The sequence below is a fragment of the Littorina saxatilis genome, linkage group LG5 (assembly GCF_037325665.1).
Source record: "Littorina saxatilis isolate snail1 linkage group LG5, US_GU_Lsax_2.0, whole genome shotgun sequence".
NCBI classification, from domain to species: Eukaryota; Metazoa; Mollusca; class Gastropoda; order Littorinimorpha; family Littorinidae; genus Littorina; species Littorina saxatilis.
Genome location: NC_090249.1, coordinates 60,030,620 through 60,058,553, shown reverse-complemented (window position 1 = coordinate 60,058,553; position 27,934 = coordinate 60,030,620). Strand labels below are relative to the sequence as shown.

At 44.9% G+C, this 27,934-nt stretch overlaps 1 protein-coding gene across 4 annotated transcripts; it reads left to right on the top strand.

Annotated features, from left to right (window-relative positions):
* The first annotated feature begins 509 nt into the window (after window positions 1-509).
* LOC138967600 (uncharacterized) lies at window positions 510-27,125 on the top strand. 4 transcript variants are annotated; one of them, XM_070340201.1, is made up of 5 exons: window positions 510-654; window positions 1,298-1,425; window positions 20,729-20,820; window positions 24,718-24,820; window positions 26,535-27,125. In XM_070340201.1, exons 2-5 carry the CDS (start codon window positions 1,323-1,325, stop codon window positions 26,756-26,758), a joined length of 522 nt encoding a protein of 173 aa, XP_070196302.1. In that variant the 5' UTR covers window positions 510-654; window positions 1,298-1,322; the 3' UTR covers window positions 26,759-27,125. The 4 variants fall into 4 exon arrangements, with proteins under 4 accessions (XP_070196302.1, XP_070196301.1, XP_070196300.1 ...); XM_070340200.1 differs by having other exon boundaries at window positions 1,295-1,425; XM_070340199.1 differs by having other exon boundaries at window positions 510-661.
* Window positions 27,126-27,934: the final 809 nt, after the last annotated feature.

Here is a 27,934-nt window from a genome sequence, read left to right as displayed (position 1 = left end):
TCAAAACGAATGATTAGTCTGCTGTATCATTCGCTTGTCGGAAAGCTCGGCCTACGCGCATCTCTCATATATGACCTTCTCTTGTCTACTGGCTCGGAAGATTTATTCTACTCCCAAATAGCTCTTCTTTGCACCTCTTATGACTCCGTCGTCCTCTAGAATCCCGTACCCATACCAAATACGAGCTGATTTGGTGAAATTCTACCGGTACTTGCGAAACCCATCGAACAGCCATTTCCGGTGCTCGATCGCCGACATTATCAGCTTTGAAGGCTATTTACGGGTAAATATCAACCGCTCCCTGACTTGTTATGCATCGAGAAACAAAGTTAGTCATCGCTGAATCAGTAGCTTACCTTAAATCCCGACATAAATCAAACAATACCTAGAAAACGGACAAAACTTGCCTTCAAACGTGTCAGGCGCGGCCTTCGGCTTCCGCTCGGCCTTTATCAGGTTATCAGGTGACCTTTACGTTATTGCTCTCTGTGGAAACTGATTACATTTATTGCGCGCTTTGTTCTTTGGCAGAGTGTAGTCTACACAATAGTCACATATGGGACAAGTCTACAGTTACAGTAATTCTTTAACTCAACTGTTTATTCTTTGAACAAAGTTTTCTGCAGACCTGAGGAGCGATTTCGCACGAACCAGGTACTAGGTATGCATGTCAAACTTTTAATTTGAATTTTGGAGTATTCTTTATTCAGCAATGTAGCAGACACGCAAAATCCTATCTGAAAGATAAGCAAACATACAGTATTGTAATTTGTATGCGTAAATATAGTGTGACATTTTTAAGACGAGAAGAAATAACTCTCACAGCCCTGCTTTTGACAAGCTTACAGTAGTTTGTGTACTATTCCTCTCAACTGATTTTTACCCGCCTCTGAGAAGAGTCTACAAAGTTGTCTATATTGTTACACAAGTTTTTGTTTTTCACTTTGTCCTTATTGCACAACATTGGCATGTTCACACTTCTGCTACCAACACAAATATTTAAAAAATAAAATAAAAAAGAATACAAATCAATAATGATACAATAATAAGTAATATGCATGAATTACAAAATCTGTTCTAAAAGAAAGCACGAAGACCGTCGTTTAAGGTATTCAGTTAGGTAGTTTTAGTTTTTGGTATTTATGTGAGTAGAATGCTCTTCTCGCATGAGAAAATAATGGACGGACCAACTGACTTACAAGATGATTCACACGGGGAGGAAGCAGATTTGAGTAGGGACACACGCACTCACTGTGACCACTGACAAAACATCGCTTTCTGAACATGTTTCCAGCAGTCAAGCAGAGTTAAATCCAGGAGTCATGATGTTTCGTCTGGTCCTTCTCAGCGCGTGCGTTGCTTTCTGTGGCGCCTGCACCTGTTACCGAAGGGCTTTTCCTGACGCCTTATGCGAACAAAGCATTCGTAAGTAATACTACTATTTCTGTGTTTTTATATTTAGTCAAGTTTTGACTAAATATTTTAACATCGAGGGGGAATCGAAACGAGGGTCGTGGTGTATGTGTGTGTGTGTGTGTGTGTGTGTGTGTGCGTGCGTGCGTGCGTGCGTGTAGAGCGATTCAGACCAAACTACTGGGCCGATCTTTATGAAATTTTACATGAGAGTTCCTGGGATTGATCTCCCCGAACGTTTTTTTCCGATAAATGTCTTTGATGACGTCATATCCGGCTTTTCGTGAAAGTTGAGGCGGCACTGTCACGCCCTCATTTTTCAACCAAATTGGTTCACATTTTGGTCAAGTAATCTTCGACGAAGCCCGGACTTCGGTATTGCATTTCAGCGTGGTGGCTTAAAAATTAATTGATGACTTTGGTCATTAAAAATCTGAAAATTGTAAAAAAAAAATAAAAATTTATAAAACGATCCAAATTTACGTTCATCTTATTCTCCATCATTTTCTGATTCCAAAAACATATAAATATGTTATATTTGGATTAAAAACAAGCTCTGAAAATTAAATATATAAAAATTATTATCAAAATTAAATTGTCGAAATCAATTTAAAAACACTTTCATCTTATTCCTTGTCGGTTCCTGATTCCAAAAACATATAGATATGATATGTTTGGATTAAAAACACGCTCAGAAAGTTAAAACAAAGAGAGGTACAGAAAAGCGTGCTATCCTTCTTAGCGCAACTACTACCCCGCTCTTCTTGTCAATTTCACTGCCTTTGCCATGAGCGGTGGACTGACGATGCTACGAGTCATACGGTCTTGCTGAAAAATGGCATTGCGTTCAGTTTCATTCTGTGAGTTCGACAGCTACTTGACTAAATATTGTATTTTCGCCTTACGCGACTTGTTTGTTATATTTAGTCAAGTTTTGACTAAATATTTTAACATCGAGGGGGAATCGAAACGAGGGTCGTGGTGTATGTGCGTGTGTGTGTGTGTGTGTGTGTGTGTGTGTGTGTGTGTGTGTCTGTGTTTAGAGCGATTCAGACTAAACTACTGGACCGATCTTTATGAAATTTGACATGAGAGTTCCTGGGTATGAAATCCCCGAACGTTTTTTTCACTTTTTTGATAAATGTCTTTGATGACGTCATATCCGGCTTTTCGTGAAAGTTGAGGCGGCACTGTCACGCCCTCATTTTTCAACCAAATTGGTTCAAATTTTGGTCAAGTAATCTTCGACGAAGCCCGGAATTCGGTATTGCATTTCAGCTTGGTGGCTTAAAAATTAATTAATGACTTTGGTCATTAAAAATCGGAAAATTGTAAAAAAAAATAAAAATTTATAAAACGATCCAAATTTACGTTTATCTTATTCTCCATCATTTGCTGATTCCAAAAACATATAAATATGTTATATTCGGATTAAAAACAAGCTCTGAAAATTAAATATATAAAAATTATTATCAAAATTAAATTGTCCAAATCAATTTAAAAACACTTTCATCTTATTCCTTGTCGGTTCCTGATTCCAAAAACATATAGATATGATATGTTTGGATTAAAAACATGCTCAGAAAGTGTCACGTTTCAATATATCACTTAAGGTGATTATGAACCGGTTAATTACTACTAATTAACTAACCACACCACGATCCACTCTCGCAGTCATACAATTAAATAGAGTCAACAAAAGTATAAGTTTCAGACGCCTGTTTATGTATAAACTCTCCACCTCCCTCGAGCCTTCACTCAAAATATGTTCCTTTTACGTTCTCAACACGTAAAAAACCAGTGTTCACTGACAAAATGCCAGTAGTATGTAGAAAATTATAGGAACACGCTGAACCCGTGTAAATATAGTTAAATGAGAATGTTCTGTCCGAAAAGCCCTAGTTCGTGCAGGTGTCACACACCCCACGTTGTCACTACTCCAATGAAATCATAGATACGAAAAGACAACGGTGGTCAACGGGGTGCGTACGACATGGTGCACTTAGCTTTATCTCTGCTGCTGCTGCTTAGCCGGTATGCTGGTTAGTCGGTTCGCTGGTTAGCCGGTCCGCTGCCGGTTAGCCGGTCCGCTGGTTAGCCGGTCTCCTGGTTAGCCGGTCTCCTGGTTAGCGTAGCCTCAACAGTTCCCGCCAGAGTCAGCCGTGCAGATGTTACAGGAACGTAACGAAGCGAGGCGAACGAAGCGAAACGAAACGAAGGCTGCAAACAGAAAGCATCGGTGCACTAAACATGTCAGCTACCCCTCACCCACCACCTTAAAACATGTCATCTTTAAATATCTCATCGAGCACGTGGGCCTGCACAAAATGGACTTTTTACAACAACAAAACAGTCATTTTCCGTCCTTCTCTCCCTATCTGCAAAAACCATATACAGATTAGTATTTTAGCGTCACAGAGAGTAAATTATGCGCTAACCTGGAAAGAACAACAGAGAGTATTTCATTCCACAACACAGACTCATCAACAGCGTTAAATAATGATTTATTACCTCAAAAGCCTATGATTGTACTCTCAATGGAAGCAAAGTCCGCTTCCTCCCTGGACCAGCCTCTGTTCGTCAACAGTGACCAAAACCGTCCAGAACCCCTTGTCGAATCCTTATGCGAAAGCCATCGCCGACGAAGGAAAATTGACGACTTGTCCTCAGCAAAATACGTGGCAGGGAGAAAGGAAAAACTAGTGGAAGTTCCCCTAGAGTGCCGAATATAATACTCGGTGAAAAACCATCATACTCTAGAAACTGTGTATACGATCCTTCCCCTTCTGCCGCTGGGTGTCAAGTGTGCCGTCCTTGAGTCTCTGACAGACCACCTAGCCAAATACACGTGACTGACCTTGTCCCAAAACCCAGTCCAGCTATACACAATTCTGCCTCCCAAGCAGAAAAAGACACGAGAAACTCAATCCGTGAAAATCCCGTGTGCGCTGTCAGCGAAAAACCGTCAGCCCTAGCTATGACAGCAGAAACCTCCACTGTAAAACTCGTGCGATACAAAACATCCGTGCTCGTAGAGCACCGTCAGCAAACTCTGCTGTAACCCAATATCACGCACAGGCGCTTTCTATCATACACGACCAAGAACAGGCACTCCACTGAGTGACACTTTCTTGGTCTCTGTCACCCGATCGTGACACACCTCCCCTCTTCAAGACGAAACCTCGGTTTCGCTCACAGTCATGTTCTCCTCTACAGCCCGAGAGAGAAAGTCAGCTCCAACATTGTTGGCGCCCGGAATGACGCGTACCGTGAATTGGTACGGTTGGAGAATCAACGCCCAGCGCATAAGTCTGGCGTTTGCCAACCTTGCAACCTGAAGATATTGCAGAGGTTGATGGTCTGTTTCCAGACAGAAAGGTCGTCCTCAAGAACGAGCAACCCCTCGTTTCACCCCTGATAACTGCAACCTTCTCTGTCTTCTTGTCTTTGTTCTTCTGGTCTTTGTTCTTCTCCCCGTAGGCTGTCCTCTCTATGTAGGCGCGCAGCAGGTTGGCGTGGTACAGGCGTGCTTTCCCGTGCATCATGATCCTGTAGTCGTTCTGGCCCACCCTCGCTGTCACCTCAAAAGGTCCTTGCCACTGCAGTTGTAGCTTGTTGTGTTTGACAGGTAGAAGTAGCAACACCCGTTCTCCAATCTTGAAGCTGCGCGGCCGTGCCTTGCGGTCGAATCCTCGCGCGTAACGCTGTGCTGCTCTCCCCAGGTTCTCTTGAGCCAGTTTGCAGGTCTCTTCAATCCTGTTCCTGAGTTCTACTATGTAGGTCGCTGTCGTCTGCACCTCCTCGTCAGCTTCTTCGTCCGTCCAGGCTTGACGCAGGATAGCCATGGGACCGCGTACCTGTCTGCCGTACAACAACTCAAATGGGGAAAAACCCAAGCTCTCCTGAGGAACCTCGCGGTATGCAAAAAGCAATGCTGGGATGTACCTGTCCCACGTGCGTGGTTTCTCCTGAGCTAGTTTCCTCAGCATGGTCTTCAAGGTGCCATTGAACCTTTCCACCAGTCCGTTGCACTGAGCATGGTAAGGAGTGGTGAAGTGCTGCTCCAGTGATAGCAGTCGTGCTGCCTCCGCCATCACTCCTCCCGTGAACTGCGTGCCTCTGTCGGTGAGTACCTCTGATGGAATTCCCAGCCGGGACCACATAGTAACCAGAGCCTCAGCTACTCGCGTGGCTTCAATCGATTTCAGAGGGATCGCCTCTGGGTATCGAGTAGCGTAGTCCACCATGGTCAAAATGTATCTGTTTCCGTCCTCAGACGCAGGCAAGATGGGCCCGATGATGTCCACTGCCACCCGACGAAAGGGTTCGTCGATGAGCGGCATCTTCTCCAAGGGGACCTTCCTCACCCTTCCTTTGGCAACCACCTTCTGGCACTTATCGCAGGACGCACAGAAACGTCGGACATCCGTGCAGATGCCTGGCCAGTAAAAGTGGCGCCAGACACGATCCGTGGTCTTCTTGGTACCAAGATGACCTCCCAGAATCGAGTCGTGTGCCGTTGCCATGACACCCTCGCGAAACTCGCGAGGCACGACAACCTGTTTGAATGTACCTTCTTGGTTGCTGAACTCACGGTAGAGCAACTTCTTGTCCCTGAGGAACCTTGACCTCCCATGCTTCCCGCTCAGCTTCACCTTCCCCGACTTCGCATGCTCCCGAGGAGTAGCTAAGGTCGGGTCAGAATCCTGAGCCTTCGCGAGAAGCGCGGGGGTCACGTTCCCCAGGGCAGCTCGTGCAGCAGGTAGGGGTTTGAGAGGTTTGTCCTCTCGCTCCGCCTGTGCCCGCGTGAGCACTGAAATGACGTCGGGAGCCCGATAAACGGGAACCTCCCTGGTGACGCCGTCCACAAACTGGACCCGGTTTCCAATGAGCAGGTCGCATGGAGGATCGTCCATGACGACGGCCACAATGGTCCCCGTGAACAACGGGGTTACGACCTTGATCACTGCCGTGTTCAAGTCGTAAGCGTGAGATGCCTCGGCCATTCTCACCCTGATGCTGTCTCCTGTGTAGGCCATAGCTGGAACTAGACTCGCCCGAACCACTATCATGTCTGCCCCTGTGTCCCGCAGACCTTCGCCCTTCACTCCGTTAACGTAGACGTTGCAGTGGGGCTGGAAATGTTTCCTGGAGCACGGAACGCAGAGTTGTGGAATGGTGCATGAGCTCGTGACGTCCCTTAACTCCTCACTGCCAACAAAGTGAACGCCCTTCTGGTCAGCCTGTCTCCTGTGGCAGTCCTTCTTCACGTGGCCCCGCTTGTTGCAGTAGTAACACTGGATGTCAGATCTGGAACTCAATCCCTTGTGTCCCTGATCGTCCTTCCCGTCCTTGGGTCCTGAAGAACCCGAATTTCCCGATTTTCCTGGCCGTGAGCCTGAAGATTTGCCGGAGATCGCCTGGGCGTCCTCGTGCACTCTGATCCAGTCGGCTGCCTCCTGAGTAGTCTTTGGCTGGTGTTCCTGCACGAAGGTCACCACCTCAGGTCGCAGGCTGGACATCAGTTGTTCCATGACAATGAGGTCGGCAAGGTCGTTGACGGTCCAGTCCTTTTCGGCCATCTCCACCCAGCGCCGCAGGTAGAGATTAAGGCGTGCCACAAACTGATGACTCAGCTCGCCGCTCAGTCTCTTGCTGTTACGCAGACGTCGTCTGTAGGCTTCAGCAGTCAGGTTAAAGCGCTGGAGTAACGCCTTCTTAAGTGCCTGATAGTCTCTCGCCTCGTCGTCATCCAAAGCATTGTAGAGCTGTAATGCGCGTCCTTTTAAGCAGGTGCTAAGGCGGCTAGCCCACGTGGCCTCTTCCCACTTCTGGTCAGATGCAATGCGCTCAAACCGGCGTAAAAAATCGTCGAGCTCGTCCTTGTCATCGTCGAACGTCGGCAGTCTCGTACGGTCGGCAACAAACGTCGGCGCGCTAGCCTGAGTAAGCGTACCCTTCTCGGCCTGTAGCCTAGCTAGCTCTAGCTGGAGATCGCGATCCGCCTGCTCTTTCTCTTTCCGTTCCTGTCTGTCACGCTCGGCCTGTCGTTCCTGTCTCTCAAGCTCGTCTTTCTTTTCTTGTCTGTCTCGTTCTCTTTCTTGTCTGTCAAGTTCGTCTTTCCTTTCCTGTCTGTCTCGTTCTGCCTGTCGTTCCCTTTCTTGTCTGTCAAGTTCGTCTTTCTTTTCCTGTCTGTCACGTTCTTCTTTCCTTTCCTGTCTGTCTCGTTCAGCCTGTCGTTCTGCCTGTCGTTCCCTTTCTTGTCTGTCAAGTTCGTCCTTCTTGTCCTGTCGGTCACGTTCTTCTTTTCTTGTCAGTCGCTCAAATTCTTCCTTCCGTTCTACTTCTAAGCGTTTTAGAACGCTTCGGGCTCTAACGCGTGCGTCTCGCTCAGTCGGTTGCTCGCTCCCAGGAGTCTCGAAAGTTATTCTCCTCGTAGGAGATCCCCCTGTAGCCATGGTTAGTTTTAGCAAAGCTTTATTACCAAAATAAGTCTAACGCAGCTATAGCTAGAACACGCGGTGATGAAAGCGGTGGATACAAAAATCCAGCAACCAGAAAATGCAGAAGAAAAATCCAAACGGTGTAGAACAAATCGCGTAGCCTACTTTATGGCTGCTTTTTGCGGTGAAACAAAGTGTTTCCCACAGCCGTGGCCTACTTTATCGGCTGCTTTTTGCGGTGAAACAGAGTGTCTCCCACAGCCTTGGTTAGGACAGAAGTCCTCGGACCCTTCCCCCCCAAAATTCCAACAAAGTCAAAATATGGAGAAAAATCCAAGTAAAACAAGACGGTAGAAATGTAACCTGTTACAGAATGCGAAACAACAATGTAGAGAAAACTGAGTAAAACGAACAACAAATCCGTTAACCCCGCTCAGCTCTCTGCAACGGAAAACTCTGAACGTACAACAACAAAGATTCACAAACAAAGGAAAGGGAAGTAATCACAGTTAGCGCATACAATAACTCACAAATTACAATTTACATTTCCTGCAAGATGTGAATCGCTTAAGGTGTGGTATATGATCAAAACTATACAAAAAAGGGTAGCACCAAGCAGAAAATAAGTCGAGCACTGACGAGATTATCTGCTCTTAGTTATCCTTAATTGGTGGGTCTTTATCAGTCAGAAATTAACTGAGTAAATCCCGGCTTGGCCCCCATGTGTCACGTTTCAATATATCACTTAAGGTGATTATGAACCGGTTAATTACTACTAATTAACTAACCACACCACGATCCACTCTCGCAGTCATACAATTAAATAGAGTCAACAAAAGTATAAGTTTCAGACGCCTGTTTATGTATAAACTCTCCACCTCCCTCGAGCCTTCACTCAAAATATGTTCCTTTTACGTTCTCAACACGTAAAAAACCAGTGTTCACTGACAAAATGCCAGTAGTATGTAGAAAATTATAGGAACACGCTGAACCCGTGTAAATATAGTTAAATGAGAATGTTCTGTCCGAAAAGCCCTAGTTCGTGCAGGTGTCACACACCCCACGTTGTCACTACTCCAATGAAATCATAGATACGAAAAGACAACGGTGGTCAACGGGGTGCGTACGACATGGTGCACTTAGCTTTATCTCTGCTGCTGCTGCTTAGCCGGTATGCTGGTTAGTCGGTTCGCTGGTTAGCCGGTCCGCTGCCGGTTAGCCGGTCCGCTGGTTAGCCGGTCTCCTGGTTAGCCGGTCTCCTGGTTAGCGTAGCCTCAACAGTTCCCGCCAGAGTCAGCCGTGCAGATGTTACAGGAACGTAACGAAGCGAGGCGAACGAAGCGAAACGAAACGAAGGCTGCAAACAGAAAGCATCGGTGCACTAAACATGTCAGCTACCCCTCACCCACCACCTTAAAACATGTCATCTTTAAATATCTCATCGAGCACGTGGGCCTGCACAAAATGGACTTTTTACAACAACAAAACAGTCATTTTCCGTCCTTCTCTCCCTATCTGCAAAAACCATATACAGATTAGTATTTTAGCGTCACAGAGAGTAAATTATGCGCTAACCTGGAAAGAACAACAGAGAGTATTTCATTCCACAACACAGACTCATCAACAGCGTTAAATAATGATTTATTACCTCAAAAGCCTATGATTGTACTCTCAATGGAAGCAAAGTCCGCTTCCTCCCTGGACCAGCCTCTGTTCGTCAACAGTGACCAAAACCGTCCAGAACCCCTTGTCGAATCCTTATGCGAAAGCCATCGCCGACGAAGGAAAATTGACGACTTGTCCTCAGCAAAATACGTGGCAGGGAGAAAGGAAAAACTAGTGGAAGTTCCCCTAGAGTGCCGAATATAATACTCGGTGAAAAACCATCATACTCTAGAAACTGTGTATACGATCCTTCCCCTTCTGCCGCTGGGTGTCAAGTGTGCCGTCCTTGAGTCTCTGACAGACCACCTAGCCAAATACACGTGACTGACCTTGTCCCAAAACCCAGTCCAGCTATACACAATTCTGCCTCCCAAGCAGAAAAAGACACGAGAAACTCAATCCGTGAAAATCCCGTGTGCGCTGTCAGCGAAAAACCGTCAGCCCTAGCTATGACAGCAGAAACCTCCACTGTAAAACTCGTGCGATACAAAACATCCGTGCTCGTAGAGCACCGTCAGCAAACTCTGCTGTAACCCAATATCACGCACAGGCGCTTTCTATCATACACGACCAAGAACAGGCACTCCACTGAGTGACACTTTCTTGGTCTCTGTCACCCGATCGTGACAGAAAGTTAAAACAAAGAGAGGTACAGAAAAGCGTGCTATCCTTCTTAGCGCAACTACTACCCCGCTCTTCTTGTCAATTTCACTGCCTTTGCCATGAGCGGTGGACTGACGATGCTACGAGTCATACGGTCTGGCTGAAAAATGGCATTGCGTTCAGTTTCATTCTGTGAGTTCGACAGCTACTTGACTAAATATTGTATTTTCGCCTTACGCGACTTGTTTGTTTTAAATTTGTTACTAAAAGCTGAATTTTACATCTGTTAACCCGCAAACAATATACCTGTGGCTACCGTACACACACACATCCACACACACACAACCAAACTCACACACACACATACACACGCGCACAGATACACACACGCGCACACACACACACACACACATTCACACACACGCGCACACACACACACACACAAACACACATCCACACACACGCGCACATACACACGCGCACACACATACACACACACACACGCACACACACACACACAAACAAACACGCGCACAGACACACAGACACACACACACACACACACACACATAGAAAAAGAAGAAGGTGCAGCTAATCAGACAGGTCAACAAACAAACAAAAGGAACGGTTTGATACGGCTACCTCTTAGTTTCATTTAACTGACAATTGTTTTCGGAATGCAGCTTATTGCGGTTATCAGCATATATGACAACCAGTTTGAACACCTTGAGCTGTAGTTTCTGTCCTGGTGGTATCTATTTTCTGTTTGGTGTTTATTGAGGTTATCAGTTATCAATAACACATTTACATTACAGCACGCAGGGATAGAACATATCTACGCTATATTTTTATCAATATAATTGTTCAGTTCTCCAGTTATATGCGCGTGATCGCGTTATCATTAACACTGACACAACTGCACAAATTACGCAGCATCGAATACTTTATTCAAGGCGGGTGAAGCCGAGGTTATCGCAGCAAGCTCGATCCGCTGAACCCATTAAAATTGAAGCAGAGGCTATCGCTTAAAGGCATATGTACGCGCTCCCGTGTTTACAAAGTGTAGTTTGCCCATAATCGATGTCAAACGCACCATAAGACCATATAATGACGATATGTCACCATGCGCGGACCATAATACATGCATTACAGCTTGTTCTAGCCTCTGAAAAAGTGAGGATGTCAACAAAGCCGCGGTGTTAGCTCCCTTGCATCAACGTTACATGTGTTGCCAAATCTATAAATAGGACGATCCAGATCAAAATGAAAATTAACATATCTCGACATTGAAGGGGTCCTAGACCACAATATTTTGCAGGGATCTTAATTTAGCATGTCTCCAGCTGTTGGTAAAGCAATTAGCGTGTATAGTCATCGAGTACATATGCCTTTAAACAAGGAAGCAAAGAAAGGTGAAACAAACGAACAGATGCAAGAAATAAAGAAAGAAAGGAAGGATCAAAGTAAGAAAGACAGACAGCCAGACAGCTAGAACAAAGCCGGAAAACGAACAAATACAAACTAAAGATGTCACACTTCACGTACGGTGTACTTCGCCTTCTTTTCAATTTTACACTCTATTATATTTGATCGATGAATGTAGTTGAGATAACACATTAAGCTCAGTGTAGCTGCTAATAAACGAAACACAAAACAAAACAAAACAGAAAACTTCCAGATTTTGACAATTTTTCATTAAACAACCCGAACTCGACTATGCAATGAACTTGAAATTTGACGAGGGTCATCCTGACTTTCAGTGTCTGGAGATAATCAAACCCTAGTGTCACGTTTCACTATATCACATAAGGTGATTATGAAACGGTTAGTTACTTCTAACTAACTAACCACACCACGATCCACTCTCGCAGTCATACAATTAAATAGAATCAACAAAAGTATAAGTTTCAGACGCCTGTTTATGTAATAACACGCCACCTCCCTCGAGACTTCACTCCAAATATGTTCTTTTACGTTCAAACGTAAAATACCAAGAGGTCACTGACAAAAATGCCAGTTAAAGTATAGAAAATTATAGTAACACGCTGATCCCGTGTATAGTTAGGAAAGTTAGCTGATCTGCCTAAAAAGTGCTAATTCATACAGGTGTCACACACCCCACGTCGTCACCACTCGAGTATAATCACAAATATAATAGATGACTAGGTGGTATGAAGGGTGCATAAGACATGGTGCAACTTAGCTTTTGCCACTGAGTGGACGGCATGTAATTAGTTCATAGTCTCCACAACTGCTCCGTCGAATGTAGTGCCGGCTGGCGTGGCGACGAAGCAGGGAACTGTGGAGACATCAGGCGCCTCACCCAGTCGCTGGTTAGCCGGTTAGCTGGTTACATCTGATGATCCGGTTACAGCATCCGCAGATAACAGCGTCCCGCAGATAGTCAGCAAAAAACAGCCAGCAACGGAAGATAGTAGATAGTAGAATCGTTCCGTTGTAGAAGAAGAAGAAAAAGAAGAAGAAGAAGAGCTCAAAAGCCTATGTAGGTAGCACTCTCATTCAAGCGAAAACCGCTTCCCCTTTTGAATGGCTCCTGTTCGTCAACAGAAATACCGCCATCCCCCCTCTCTTGCTGAATCCTAATACGGTGAAAATCCTTTCCCGCACAGCGAAGAGAATTTGACGACCCGTCCTGTCAGACCGCATATTGTAAGCAGAGAGAAAGTGGTCTCAAACTGTAGTTTCCTGGAGCCCTCCTGTACTTGCAGAACGGCGCGTTGAAAATCAATGTTGAAGTCAAAGTGTTGAAGTCCATCAAACTCGCAGGAAAATATAAGACACCGACCGTTCTCCCCAGCGCTGAGTTTTCGAGTGTCCCGATACTTGTCTCACACAGACAACCTTGTCAGAATCACGTGACTAACCTTGTCACATATCAAGTTCAGCTATATCCAGTTCTGCCTCGACAGCAGAAATCACCCCTGTGAAATCCGTGCAACACGAAAATACCCGTGTTCACTATGCTCCTGTCAGCTAAAACCCCCAGCCGTTGACAGAAAACAGGCGCTTTCTGTCGCAATTTGAGAAAGGCACCCGACATAGTGACTCTTTTTCAAACCATGTCACTAAATCGTGACACACCTCCCCTCTTCAAGACGAAACCTCGGTTTCGCTCTCAGTCATGTTCTCCTCTACAGCCCGAGAGAGAAAATCAGCTCCAACATTGTTGGCGCCCGGAATGACGCGTACCGTGAATTGGTACGGTTGGAGAATCAACGCCCAGCGCATAAGTCTGGCGTTTGCCAACCTTGCAACCTGAAGGTATTGCAGAGGTTGATGGTCCGTCTCCAGACAGAAAGGTTGTTCGTAAAGGTACGCCTCGAACTTCTGAATGCCCCAGACGATGGCGAGACACTCGCGCTCAACCGTTGCATATGCTGCCTCGGCCGAGGTCAGCTTACGGCTGGCGAAGCAAACAGGGTTCAAAAACCCCTCTGTCTCCTGAAGCAACACTGCCTTAAGTCCTTTCCCTGAAGCGTCTGTCCTCAGCACGAAGTCCTTCTTCAGGTCTGGTAGCCGGAGTATAGGCTGACTGGTGAGTCGCCTCTTTAGTGTGTTGAATGCGGAGCTGCATTCCTCAGTCCACACTACAACCGTCGGTTGTAGTTTCTTGGTAAGGTTGGTCAGTGGAAGTGCGATTTCGGCGAAATGCGGGATGAAGCGTCTGTAGAAGCTGGCAAGGCCCAGGAAAGACCTGACTTCTTTCTTCGTGCGCGGTGGCTCCGCCTCCCGAATCTTCTGGATCTTGTCGTCCTCTGGAACGAGCAATCCCTCGCCGACAACATGACCCAGGAAAGACAATTCCCGAAATCCCAAGTAGCACTTTGACGGTTTAGCTCCCAGATTTCCGTCCTTCAACCTTCCGAACACGTCGCGCAGGGCGTCGAGATGTTCAGTCCATGTCTCAGTCGCGATCAGCACATCGTCGATGAAACTGCTGATGTCCTCGCGCTTCAATGGTTCCAAAAGTTTCCTCATCATGCGAGTGAAGACGGGGCATGACTGTCCACTGGAACTGGCCGAATGGAGTGGTGAATGCAGTCTTCGGGCGATCTTCCTCGGCAACAGGAATTTGCCAGTATCCCTTGGTGAGGTCTAGTTTGGAAAAATACTTGGCCTTGGCCAAGTGACTGAAGAGGTAGTCCACATCAGGCATGGGTTCCGCATCAAACGCCGTAATCTTGTTCAGCTTCCGGTAGTCGACACAGAACCTGACGCGTCCATCCTTCTTCTTCACAAGTACGATCGGTGAACTGAAGGGAGAGTTCGCTGGCTCGATGACGCCCAACTTCGTCATGTCGGCGATTTCCTTCCTGACCACCTCCTTCTGTGCATGAGGCATGGGATACTGCTTCGTCCTCACTGGCTGCTTCTCCAGCAAGTCGAAGGTAAATTCCTCTAGATGTGTCTGAAGTGGTATATCTGTAAGGACACGTGCTGCATCCTCCAGGATTCCTTGCAGATCCGCTTTCTGGTCGTCCCCAAGTTCAGCTGAGATGTGCACGTCCGTGTAGTTCTCACTAGCCTCCAGCGGACAAACTGGTACACGACCTCCTCCCTGTTCATCCGTCGTTTCGTCCATCACGACAGTGAACGACGAAGAAGAAGAGAAGAAGAAGTCCATCACGACAGCTACCTTCTCTGTCTCTTTGTCTTTGTCCTTTTCCCCGTAGGCAGTCCTTTCCACGTAGGCGCGCAGCAGGTTGGCGTGGTACAGGCGTGCTTTCCCGTTCATCACAATCCGGTAGTCGTTCTGGCCCACCTTCGCTGTCACCTCAAAAGGTCCTTGCCACTGTAGTTGTAGCTTGTTGTGTTTGACAGGTAGAAGTAGCAACACTCGTTCTCCAATCTTGAAGCTGCTCGGCCGTGCCTTGCGGTCGAATCCTCGCGCGTAACGCTGTGCTGCTCTTCCCAGGTTTTCTTGAGCCAGTTTGCAGGTCTCTTCAATCCTGTTCCTGAGTTCCACGATGTAGGTCACTGTCGTTTGCACCTCCTCGTCAGCTTCTTCGTCCGTCCAAGCTTGACGCAGGATAGCCATGGGACCCCGTATCTGTCTGCCGTACAACAACTCAAATGGGGAAAAACCCAAGCTCTCCTGAGGAACCTCGCGGTATGCGAAAAGCAGTGCTGGGATGTACCTGTCCCACGTGCGTGGTTTCTCCTGAGCTAGCTTCCTCAGCATGGTTTTCAAGGTACCATTGAACCTTTCCACCAGTCCGTTGCACTGAGCATGGTAAGGAGTGGTAAAATGCTGCTCAAGCGATAGCAGTCGTGCTGCCTCCGCCATCACTCCTCCCGTGAACTGAGTGCCTCTGTCGGTGAGAACTTCCGATGGAATTCCCAGCCGGGACCACATGGTGACCAGTGCTTCAGCTACTCGCGTAGCTTCGATCGATTTCAGAGGAATCGCCTCTGGGTATCGAGTGGCGTAGTCCACCATGGTCAAGATTGAACACTTTGTCTGTACATAGTTGTTGTGATATATGCGTGTGGAAGGAGTGTGAAGTTTTATGCATACACCATAACAAAATCCTGTGCTTTGCATTTGGTAAATAAACTGTTTGACTTGATGTATCTGTTTCCGTCCTCAGACGCAGGCAAGATGGGCCCGATGATGTCAACTGCCACCCGATGAAAGGGTTCGTCGATGAGCGGCATCTTTTCTAAGGGGACCTTCCTCACCCTTACTTTGGCAACCACCTTCTGGCACTTGTCGCATGACGCACAGAAACGTCGGACATCTGTGCAGATGCCTGGCCAATAGAAGTGGCGCCACACACGGTCCGTGGTCTTCTTGGTGCCAAGATGACCTCCAAGAATTGAGTCGTGTGCCGTTGCCATGACACCCTCGCGAAACTCGCGAGGTACGACAACCTGTTTGAAAGCTCCCTCTCTGTTGCTGAACTCACGGTAAAGCAACCTCTTCTCCCTGAGAAACTTTGACTTCCCATGCTTCCCGCTCAGCTTCACCTTCCCCGACTTCGCGTGCTCCCGAGGAGTTGCTAGTGTCGGGTCAGATTCCTGAGCCTTCGCGAGAAGCGCGGGGGTCACGTTTCCCAGGGCGGCTCGTGCGGCAGGTAGGGGTTTGAGAGGTTTGTTTTCTCGCTCCGCCTGTGCCCGCGTGAGCACTGAAATGACGTCGGGAGACCGATAAACGGGAACCTCCCTGATGACGCCGTCCACAAACTGAACACGGTTCCCAATGAGCAGGTCGCATGGACGACGGCCACAATGGTCCCCGTGAACAACGGTGTTACGACCTTGATCACGGCTGTGTTCAAGTCGCAAGCGTGAGATGCCTCGGCCATTCTCACTCTGATACTGTCTCCTGTGTAGGCCATAGCCGGAACTAGACTCGCCCGGACCACTATCATGTCTGCCCCAGTGTCTCGCAGACCTTCGCCCTTCACTCCGTTGACGTAGACGTTGCAATACGGCTGGAAGAGTTTCCTGGAGCACGGAACGCAGAGTTGTAGAATAGTACAAGTGCTCGTGACGTCCCTGAACTCTTCACTGCCAACAAAATGTACGCCCTTCTGGTCAGACTGTCGTTTATGGCAGTCCTTTTTGACGTGGCCCCGCTTGTTACAGTAGAAACACAGGATGTCGTTCTTGGAACTTGATCCCTTGTGTCCCTGATGGTCCTTCCCATCCTTGGGTCCTGAAGAACCTGAATTTCCTGACTTTCCCGGCCGTGGGCCTGAAGATTTGCCGGAGATCGCCTGGGCGCCCTCGTGTACCCTGATCCAGTCTGCCGCCTCCTGAGTAGTCTTTGGCCGGTGCTCCTGCACGAAAGTCACCACCTCAGGTCGCAGGCTGGACATCAGCTGTTCCATTACAATAAGATCGGCAAGGTCGTCGACGGTCCAATCCTTCTCGGCCATCTCCACCCAGCGCCGCAGGTAAAGATTAAGACGTGCCACGAATTGATGACTCAGCTCGCCACTCAGTCTCTTGCTGTTCCGCAGTCGACGTCGGTAGGCTTCAGCAGTCAAGTTGAAACGCTGGAGTAGCGCCTTCTTCAGAGCTTGATAGTTCCTCGCCTCGTCGTCATCCAAAGCGTTGTAGAGCTGCAATGCGCGTCCTTTTAAACAAGTGCTAAGGCAACTAGCCCACGTACCCTCTTCCCATTGCTGGTCAGATGCAATACGTTCAAATCTGCGTAGAAAGTCGTCGAGCTTGTCTTTGTCATCGTCAAACGTCGGCAGTCTCATACGGTCAGTAACAAACGTCGACGCGGTAGTCTGAGTAAGCGTACCCTTCTCTGCCTGTAGCTTCGCTAACTCCAGTTGGAGATCGCGATCCGCCTGCTCTTTCTCCTTCCGTTCCTGTCTGTCACGTTCCTTTTCCTGTCGGTCAAGGTCGGCCTGTCGTTCCCTTTCTTGTCGGTCAAGGTCGGCCTGTCGTTCCTTTTCCTGTCTGTCACGTTTGGCCTGTTCTTTCTTTTCCTGTCTGTCACGTTCGTCTCTCTTTTCCTGTCTGTCTCGTTCTGCCTGTCGTTCCCTTTCTTGTCTGTCAAGTTCGTCCTTCTTGTCCTGTCTGTCACGTTCGGCCTGTCGTTCGGCCTGTCGTTCCTGTCTGTCAGCTTCTTCTTTTCTAGTCTGTCGCTCCATGTCTTCCCTACGTTCCAGCTCCTTGCGTTTAACCAAACTACGCGCTCTAGCGCGTGCATCTCGCTCTGTCTGTTCCTCGCTGCCAGGAGTTTCGAATCCCAGTCTCCTCGTAGGAGAACCCTTATCAGTCATGGTTAGTTTGGAAAAGCTTTATCACAAAGGTAAGTCTAACGCAGCTATAGCTAGAACCCGCGAAGATAAAACAATGGACACAGAAAATCCAGCAACAGGAAAACGCAGAAGAAAAATCCAAACGGTGTAGAACAAAACGCGTAGCCTAATTTATGGCTGCTTTTTGCGGTAAAACAAAATGTTTCCCACAACCGTGGCCTACTTTATCGGCTGCTTTTTGCGGTGAAACAGAGTGTTTCCCACAGCCGTGGTTAGGACAGAAGTCCTCGGACCCTTCCCCCCCAATTCCAACAAAGTCAAAATATGGAGAAAAATCCAAGTAAATCAAGACGGTAGAAAAATAACCTGTTACAGAATGCGAAACAACAAAGTAGAGAACACTGAGTAAAACGAATAACAAATCCGCTAACCCCGCTCAGCTCTCTGCAACGGAAAACTCTGAACGAACAACAACAAAGATTCACAAACAAATGAAAGGGAAATAATCACAGTTAGCGCATACAATAGCTCACAATTTACAATTTACATTTCCTGCAAGATGTGAATCGCTTAAGGTGTGGTATATGATCAAAACTATACAAAAAAGGGTAGCACCAAGCAGAAAATAAGTCGAGCACTGACAAGATTATCTGCTCTTAGTTATCCTTAATTGGTGGGTCTTTATCAGTTGGAAATTAACTGAGTAGATCCCGGCTTGGCCCCCATGTGTCACGTTTCACTATATCACATAAGGTGATTATGAAACGGTTAGTTACTTCTAACTAACTAACCACACCACGATCCACTCTCGCAGTCATACAATTAAATAGAATCAACAAAAGTATAAGTTTCAGACGCCTGTTTATGTAATAACACGCCACCTCCCTCGAGACTTCACTCCCAATATGTTCTTTTACGTTCAAACGTAAAATACCAAGAGGTCACTGACAAAAATGCCAGTTAAAGTATAGAAAATTATAGTAACAGTCTAACACGCTGATCCCGTGTATAGTTAGGAAAGTTAGCTGATCTGCCTAAAAGTGCTAATTCATGCGGGTGTCACACACCCCACGTCGTCACCACTCGAGTATAATCACAAATATAATAGATGACTAGGTGGTATGAAGGGTGCATAAGACATGGTGCAACTTAGCTTTTGCCACTGAGTGGACGGCCTGTAATTAGTTCATACTCTCCACAACTGCTCCGTCGAATGTAGTGCCGGCTGGCGTGGCGACGAAGCAGGGAACTGTGGAGACATCAGGCGCCTCACCCAGTCGCTGGTTAGCCGGTTAGCTGGTTACATCTGATGATCCGGTTACAGCATCCGCAGATAACAGCGTCCCGCAGATAGTCAGCAAAAAACAGCCAGGAACGGAAGTTAGTAGATAGTAGAATCGTTCCGTTGTAGAAGAAGAAGAAAAAGAAGAAGAAGAAGAGCTCAAAAGCACTCTCATTCAAGCGAAAACCGCTTCCCCTTTTGAATGGCTCCTGTTCGTCAACAGAAATACCGCCATCCCCCCTCTCTTGCTGAATCCTTATACGGTGAAAATCCTTTCCCGCACAGCGAAGAGAATTTGACGACCCGTCCTGTCAGACCGCATGTAAGCAGAGAGAAAGTGGTCTCAAACTGTAGTTTCCTGGAGCCCTCCTGTACATGCAGAACGGCGCGTTGAAAATCAATGTTGAAGTCAAAGCGTTGAAGTCCATCAAACTCGCAGGAAAATATAAGACACCGACCGTTCTCCCCAGCGCTGAGTTTTCGAGTGTCCCGATACTTGTCTCACACAGACAACCTTGACAGAATCACGTGACTAACCTTGTCACATATCAAGTTCAGCTATATCCGGTTCTGCCTCGACAGCAGAAATCACCCCCGTGAAATCCGTGCAACACGAAAATACCCGTGTTCGCTATGCTCCTGTCAGCTAAAACCCCCAGCCGTTGACAGAAAACAGGCGCTTTCTGTCGCAATTTGAGAAAGGCACCCGACATAGTGACTCTTTCTCAAACCATGTCACTAAATCGTGACACCTAGAAGTAAGTAACTGTCAAAGCTCTAGCTACACAACATTTTAAGAAATCATGATTTTCCCAATGTTGACCCAAACACGACCCAGCAGTGACCTTGGTCAAGCTGACTTGGCGGTCATATCTGCAGGTCATCAAACTCACGCAGGGAATACAGTATCAAAGCACTTGTTTCAATAACATCCTCCATGGCGGGCGCAGTGGCGTGGTGGTAAGACGTCGGCCTCCTAATCGAGAGGTCGTGAGTTCGAATCCCGGCCGCTGCCGCCTGGTTGGTTAAGAGTGGAGATTTTTCCGATCTCCCAGGTCAACTTATGTGCAGACCTGCTGGTGACTTAACCCCCTTCGTGTGTACACGCAAGCACAAGACCAAGTACGCACGGAAAGATCTTGTAATCCATGTCAGAGTTCGGTGGGTTATAGAAACACTAAAATACCCAGCATGCCTTCCCCGAAATCGGCGTATGCTGCCTGAATGGCGGGGTAAAAACGGTCATACACGTAAAAATCCACTCGTGCTAAAAACATGAGTGAACGTGAACGAAGAAGAAGTAAAAGAATAAATAACATCCTCCGAGGCTCTAAATACAGACAGTATTGTGGAAGTTATGTACGTATAACGTCTCTTCGAGAAACAAATGTGCTTCAAGAGACAGAACACGATCAACTGTAAAGACATCTATCCTGCATAAGCGTACGTGTGTGTGTGTGTGTGTGTGTGTGTGTCTGTGTGTGTCTGTGTGTGTGTGTGTGTGTGTGTGTGTGTGTGTGTGTGTGTGTTTGTTTGTAAATGTGTGTGTGTGTGTGTGTGTGTGTGTGTGTTTGTAGTCTTTCGAGGAGCGGCGATTGCGGAGGGAACAGAGGTTCGCTACCGCTACAACCCGCATGTGTTCACTGTCAGAGTGGATCAAGCCTTCAGGGTGAGATGCACAATCACACACACTCGCTGCACAATAGCAATTGATAGTGTGTGTTTTTTGGATTGGTACCATATCAACACTTCTTCTTATTCTTCCTTTTTATATTTAGTCAAGTTTTGACTAAATATTTTAACATCGAGGGGGAATCGAAACGAGGGTCGTGGTGTATGTGCGTGTGTGTGTGTGTGCGTGTGTAGAGCGATTCAGACTAAACTACTCGGCCGATCTTTATGAAATTTGACATGAGAGTTCCTGGGTGTGAAATCCCCGAACGTTTTTTTCATTTTTTTGATAAATGTCTTTGATGACGTCATATCCGGCTTTTCGTGAAAGTTGAGGCGGCACTGTCACGCCCTCATTTTTCAACCAAATTGGTTCAAATTTTGGTCAAGTAATCTTCGACGAAGCCCGGACTTCGGTATTGCATTTCAGCGTGGTGGCTTAAAAATTAATTAATGACTTTGGTCATTAAAAATCGGAAAATTGTAAAATAAATTAAAAATTTATAAAACGATCCAAATTTACGTTTATCTTATTCTCCATCATTTGTTGATTCCAAAAACATATAAATATGTTATATTCGGATTAAAAACAAGCTCTGAAAATTAAATATATAAAAATTATTATCAAAATTAAATTGTCCAAATCAATTTAAAAACACTTTCATCTTATTCCGTGTCGGTTCCTGATTCAAAAAACATATAGATATGATATGTTTGGATTAAAAACACGCTCAGAAAGTTAAAACAAAGATAGGTACAGAAAAGCGTGCTATCCTTCTTAGCGCAACTACTACCCCGCTCTTCTTGTCAATGTCACTGCCTTTGCCATGAGCGGTGGACTGACGATGCTACGAGTAAAATGGCATTGCGTTCAGTTTCATTCTGTGAGTTCGACAGCTACTTGACTAAATATTGTATTTTCGCCTTACGCGACTTGTTATATTTAGTCAAGTTTTGACTAAATATTTTAACATCGAGGGGGAATCGAAACGAGGGTATGGTGTATGTGCGTGTGTCTGTGTGTGTGTGTGTGTGTGTGTAGAGCGATTCAGACTAAACTACTGGACCGATCTTTATGAAATTTCACATGAGAGTTCCTGGGTATGAAATCCCCGAACGTTTTTTTCATTTTTTTGATAAATGTCTTTGATGACGTCATATCCGGCTTTTCGTGAAAGTTGAGGCGGCACTGTCACGCCCTCATTTTTCAACCAAATTGGTTCACATTTTGGTCAAGTAATCTTCGACGAAGCCCGGGGTTCGGTATTGCATTTCAGCTTGGTGGCTTAAAAATTAATTAATGACTTTGGTCATTAAAAATCTGAAAATTGTAAAAAAAAAATAAAAATTTATAAAACGATCCAAATTTACGTTTATCTTATTCTCCATCATTTGCTGATTCCAAAAACATATAAATATGTTATATTCGGATTAAAAACAAGCTCTGAAAATTAAATATATAAAAATTATTATCAAAATTAAATTGTCCAAATCAATTTAAAAACACTTTCATCTTATTCCTTGTCGGTTCCTGATTCCAAAAACATATAGATATGATATGTTTGGATTAAAAACACGCTCAGAAAGTTAAAACAAAGAGAGGTACAGAAAAGCGTGCTATCCTTCTTAGCGCAACTACTACCCCGCTCTTCTTGTCAATTTCACTGCCTTTGCCATGAGCGGTGGACTGACGATGCTACGAGTATACGGTCTTGCTGAAAAATGGCAGCTACTTGACTAAATATTGTATTTTCGCCTTACGCGGTACAGAAAAGCGTGCTATCCTTCTTAGCGCAACTACTACCCCGCTCTTCTTGTCAATTTCACTGCCTTTGCCATGAGCGGTGGACTGACGATGCTACGAGTATACGGTCTTGCTGAAAAATGGCATTGCGTTCAGTTTCATTCTGTGAGTTCGACAGCTACTTGACTAAATATTGTATTTTCGCCTTACGCGACTTGTTCTTTCTTTTTACATGTCATGTTTTGACTAAATATTTTAACATAGACTGGGAATCGAGACAAAGGGTGGTGGTGGTGTGTGTGTATGTGTGTGTGTGTGTGTGTGTGTGTGTGCCAGTGAGTCTCTGGGGCGATTACGTGAAAACTGTTGTCTCTATAGAAAGGTATTGGAACGTTTTTTATTGATAAAACAATACGTTACAAGCACAGATATTTCGACCCAGCGGTCTTTTAAGTCCACATGCAGACAAACAAATAATAATTAAAAAACAAGTCGCGTAAGGCGAAAATACAATATTTAGTCAAGTAGCTGTCGAACTCACAGAATGAAACTGAACGCAACGCAACGCAGCAAGACCGTATACTCGTAGCATCGTCACTCCACCGCCCGTGGCAAAGGCAGTGCACGTGGAATTGACAAGAAGAGCGGGGTATTCGTTGCGCTGAGAAGGATAGCACGCTTTTCTGTACCTCTCTTCGTTTTAACTTTCTGAGCGTGTTTTTAATCCAAACATATCATATCTATATATTTTTGGAATCAGGAACCGACAAGAAATAAGATGAAAGTGTTTTTAAATTGATGTCGAAAAAAAAATTTTGATAAGAATTTTTATATATTTAATTTTCAGAGCTTATCTTTAATCCGAATATAACATATTTATATGTTTTTGGAATGAGCGAATGATGGAGAATAAGATAAACGTAAATTTGGATCGTTTTATAAATTTTTATTTTTTTTTACAATTTTCAGATTTTTAATGACCAAAGTCATTAATTAATTTTTAAGCCACCAAGCTGAAATGCAATACCGAACCCCGGGCTTTGTCGAAGAGTACTTGACCAAAATTTCAACCAATTTGGTTGAAAAATGAGGGCGTGACAGTGCCGCCTCAACTTTCACGAAAAGCCGGATATGACGTCATCAAAGACATTTATCAAAAAAATGAAAAAAACGTTCGGGGATTTCATACCCAGGAACTCTCATGTCAAATTTCATAAAGATCGGTCCAGTAGTTTAGTCTGAATCGCTCTACACACACACACACACACGCACACACGCACACACGCACACACACACGCACATACACCACGACCCTCGTTTCGATTCCCCCTCGATGTTAAAATATTTAGTCAAAACTTGACTAAACATAAAAAGACTTAGCTTGCAAAAGGTGCAGCCGCTTGGGGAGAAGGCACAAGCGAGGCAATCAATCAAAATTGGTTTTGGATTTATTGTCTCTGTAAACTGTTCAAACACGTCCGGTGTGACGCCGCCATCTTGGCCCTTTATACTCGAGACTGAAATGTTGTTTCCCGGTAAAATGAATGAAGTGAAATTATCTAAGGACGAAAAGCATGTCAGTTTCTTGCATGTGAAAAAAATTGGTGGTGAAATTTAATAGATTTCACCAAAAAAATCGATTTCTTTGAAAACGTGTACCGAGTGGTTACGTCCCTTGAATGATAAGGGAAACATTTTAGGATGAATCAAATTTTTAAGTTAAATACAAAAAATTGGTTGGACAAATTTGGCCCCATGAATGTAAGGTACCCAAGGTCGCTCATCAGTACTATCGAAGTTTTTTTTCTTCTTCAGTGTGGAGTTTTTACAAGATCAACGAGGCCGAAACTCGTAATATGACGGCGGGATGACGGCGTCTCACCGGAACGTGAAGCCGGTCCAGTGGGAGCATTTCACAGTTTATACCATTGGAGAAAATACTATCTTAAAAGACTTACCCAACACAGCATTTTCGTGTGAATAATTAAACGTCCAAACACTAATTCTAAGGCCACAAACCCCCAACGCGAACTCTAGCTCTTGGGCTAATCCAAGACAGTTTGTTGTTGTTTTTACCCCTTAGACATTTACAAAACAGCATTTTGATAATCAAATTACTGGTAAATTCTAAAATGACTTTTTTTCTCCTAGATGCCAGCCAGTCTGAGGAACAATCAGACGATCACTATCGACCCTTCTTCTTCAACTTCGTGTAGCACAGGCTTCACTCTGAACGAGGACACACTCTTCGCTGGTGAGCCACTCAATCTTCTTCTTGTCGATCACACGTCTCTACTGTTAGACCGGGACAGCGAGACAAATGATCCCGCTGTCTTCTCCAGGTCCTCCTTTTTTCCGTACAGCTGGCAGCGGAGGGGGACTGCAGTTGGCCACACGGCTTTTCTTTGGCTTTCTAAGGACGTGGTCTGTGGTTTGATCGTCAAGACCACAGCTGCAAGTAGGGGAGGGAACCAGCTTAATTGTTTTGGAAAATATGGGCTTTCAGCCATTCAATCTGAATTCCGAACAGTAAAACGTGTTTGCGAGTATGAGCGTTACGGTGTTTAATCTTGTCCTGACCAGATTTGTATAAAATAATTAAATATTCTTCACCTGTTTAGGATATAATTATACATTTCTTCTCTAGTAAACTATCATAAAAAGCCGGACAGATCCTTCAAGGGCTTTTTTTCCCTTGGACACATACCAACAATCACAAGCTTTCTGCGCTCATATAATTATATATCGGAACTTTTGACTGAATCAAGTTTGCAAATTGACATTGGTGTCAGATACGAAATACGTTCAGCAAAAACAATTTCAACTCTGCTCATACAGTTGCCAGGCTGTATTTTTTTTTTAGTGGTTGTTGTTACATTTAGTCAAGTTTTGACTAAATGTTTTAACGTAGATGGGGGAATCGAGACGAGGGTCGTGGTGTATGTGTGTGTGTGTGTGTGTAGAGCGATTCAGAGAAAACTACTGTCCAGACCGATCTTCATGAAACTTGACATGAGAGATCCTGAGTATGGTATCTCCAGATGGTTTTTTCATTTTTTTGATAAATGTCTTTGATGACGTCATATCCGGCTTTTCGTGAAAGTTGAGGCGGCACTGTCACGCTCTCATTTTTCAACCAAATTGGTTGAAATTTTGATCAAGTAATCTTCGACAAAGCCCGGACTTTGGTATTGCATTTCAGCTTGGAGGCTTAAAAATTAATTAATGAGTTTGCTCATTAAAGTTGTCATCAAAATCGATTTTTCGCAAACAGATTTAAAATTGATTGTATCGTATTCTTCATCACATTCTGAATCTAAAAATATATACATATGTTATGTTTACTCTTAAAATGTGATCACAATTAACGAAAATAGATTAATTAATCTTACGATTAAAATGTAAGAAATCGATCCAAAAATGATTTCATCTTATTCTTTATCATTTCCTGATTACAAAAACATATAGATATGATAGGTTGTATTCAAAACAAGCTCAGAAAGTTAACAAGAATACAGAAAAGCGCGCTTTCCTGCTTAGGACAATACGCTAACGCGCTAATCTGGCGTGTCAATATCACTACGTTTTGCACGTGGGAGGTGAGCGATTTCCTTCACGCGGGGATTGACGAAGCTGTACTGTCTTGGTGAAAAATTACAGTGCGTTCAGTTTCATCCCGTGAGTTCGACAGCTTGACTAAATGTAGTAATTTCGCCTTACGCGACTTAATGTTGTTGTTGTTGTTGTTGTTGTTGTTGTTGTTGTTGTTGTTGTTTTTGCATGTGGGCCAAAGCAGAAACGCTTTGCTGTCCAATGTAAAAGCGTGGATATTAATTCTGGTGATTTACATGGACGTTTACGTGGTAAGTATTTGTGTGGTGTTTAACGTCCGTTCAACATAATCTGGCAATGCGAGACCGTTGCATTGGAAGGATGGTATGTTTAACCTGCACTGCTTACTATTTCAGCCTACATGCTTCAAAGTGGCGAGGTGGAGACCTGTATGTGTTGCCCCAACACACGCTGGAATGACCTGAGCGCATGGTACCAGCAGCTGTTGGAAAGCAACGAATTGTACTGTGCCAACCTCGAATCGCTTCTTGATGCCACAGCTCCGCCCCGTCATCGCCACGCAGCCTTGGGCTTTGTGACATGGTTCTTTTCCACAGTATTGGGCTGGGAGAGGACTTAGCAACTTGACTGCAGCATAAGACCAGAAAACAGTTATGGAAGCTACACTGTGCTGTAAAGTACCATGTGTTTAGTTCTTGCTGGGGCCTTTTTGTCAGTACCATAGCGTTTGTCAGTACCAATATTTACAGGATAAGACCACAGGGTCTGGCTCCATAAGAAGCCTAGAAAATGAGTTCCGTTGTCTCGAAAAAGGTACACTGATTTGACATCAAATTGTCTCATGACATGGTATGTGTAGTCAGAAATAAAAATGTTTTCACATTTAGTATTGCACATTCTCTGGAAAATTGCAACATAAGGGGGGTATAATCGCCCAGTGTCAGTCACAAAGAGACAGTTGCCGAAATCAATTTTTATTCATTTAATTTTTTTTTAACAAAAACCTTGTTTGTTTGTTGTTGTTTTTTGGGGTGTTTTTTGGGGGGGGGGGGGGGTGGGGGCCATGTGTTAGAGTCACACCTCAAGAAGTTTCTTTCAACAAAAAATTAAAAAAATTTTTACAAAATATTTAAAAATTTATTTTTTATTTTTTACAATTTTCAAATCAACTTTAAGGTGGCAGTACAACCTGGGATTTTGACAACAAATCTATTTTCCATTTCATAATGTGTTATTTTAATACAGAAATGCCTCAATATTGTCAAACATTTTGAATTTGTTGTCGTAATTAGTGCCAATATCGTATTTCTACACAGTTGATGTGTCAATTTTGACATACTCATTTTGACGCGTTTTCCTGTGATGTTTTTTGAAGTATTATAGATACAGTGTTGACATGTTGCACAGTTATGTTTCAAAACATTCTGGCGTTCATTGTGTTTGAATTTCTAAAAAAAAAACCCACACTGTGGAGCTGTGTGCCATATATCAATAAACCAATTTCTGCACACTATGTTTATTGTTCCTTAACATTGAATGTATGATTTAATTTGTGACCAAAGTTTTACTGAAATTGGATGATATATACAGTACCACCAACATAATGCAAACCCTCCCCAGGTAGAACGGTCAACTGCCCTTCACAACTTAGTTAATCACAGGAATTCTTTAGGCGAAAAGAACTCCATTCCTCATCAAACAGCGCAAAATTCGTTAACTTTTCCTTTCTATACAAAACTTCAGCGCTCTTACGTATTACATTTTGACGAAGCTCACTGAAATATGCAACAACAAA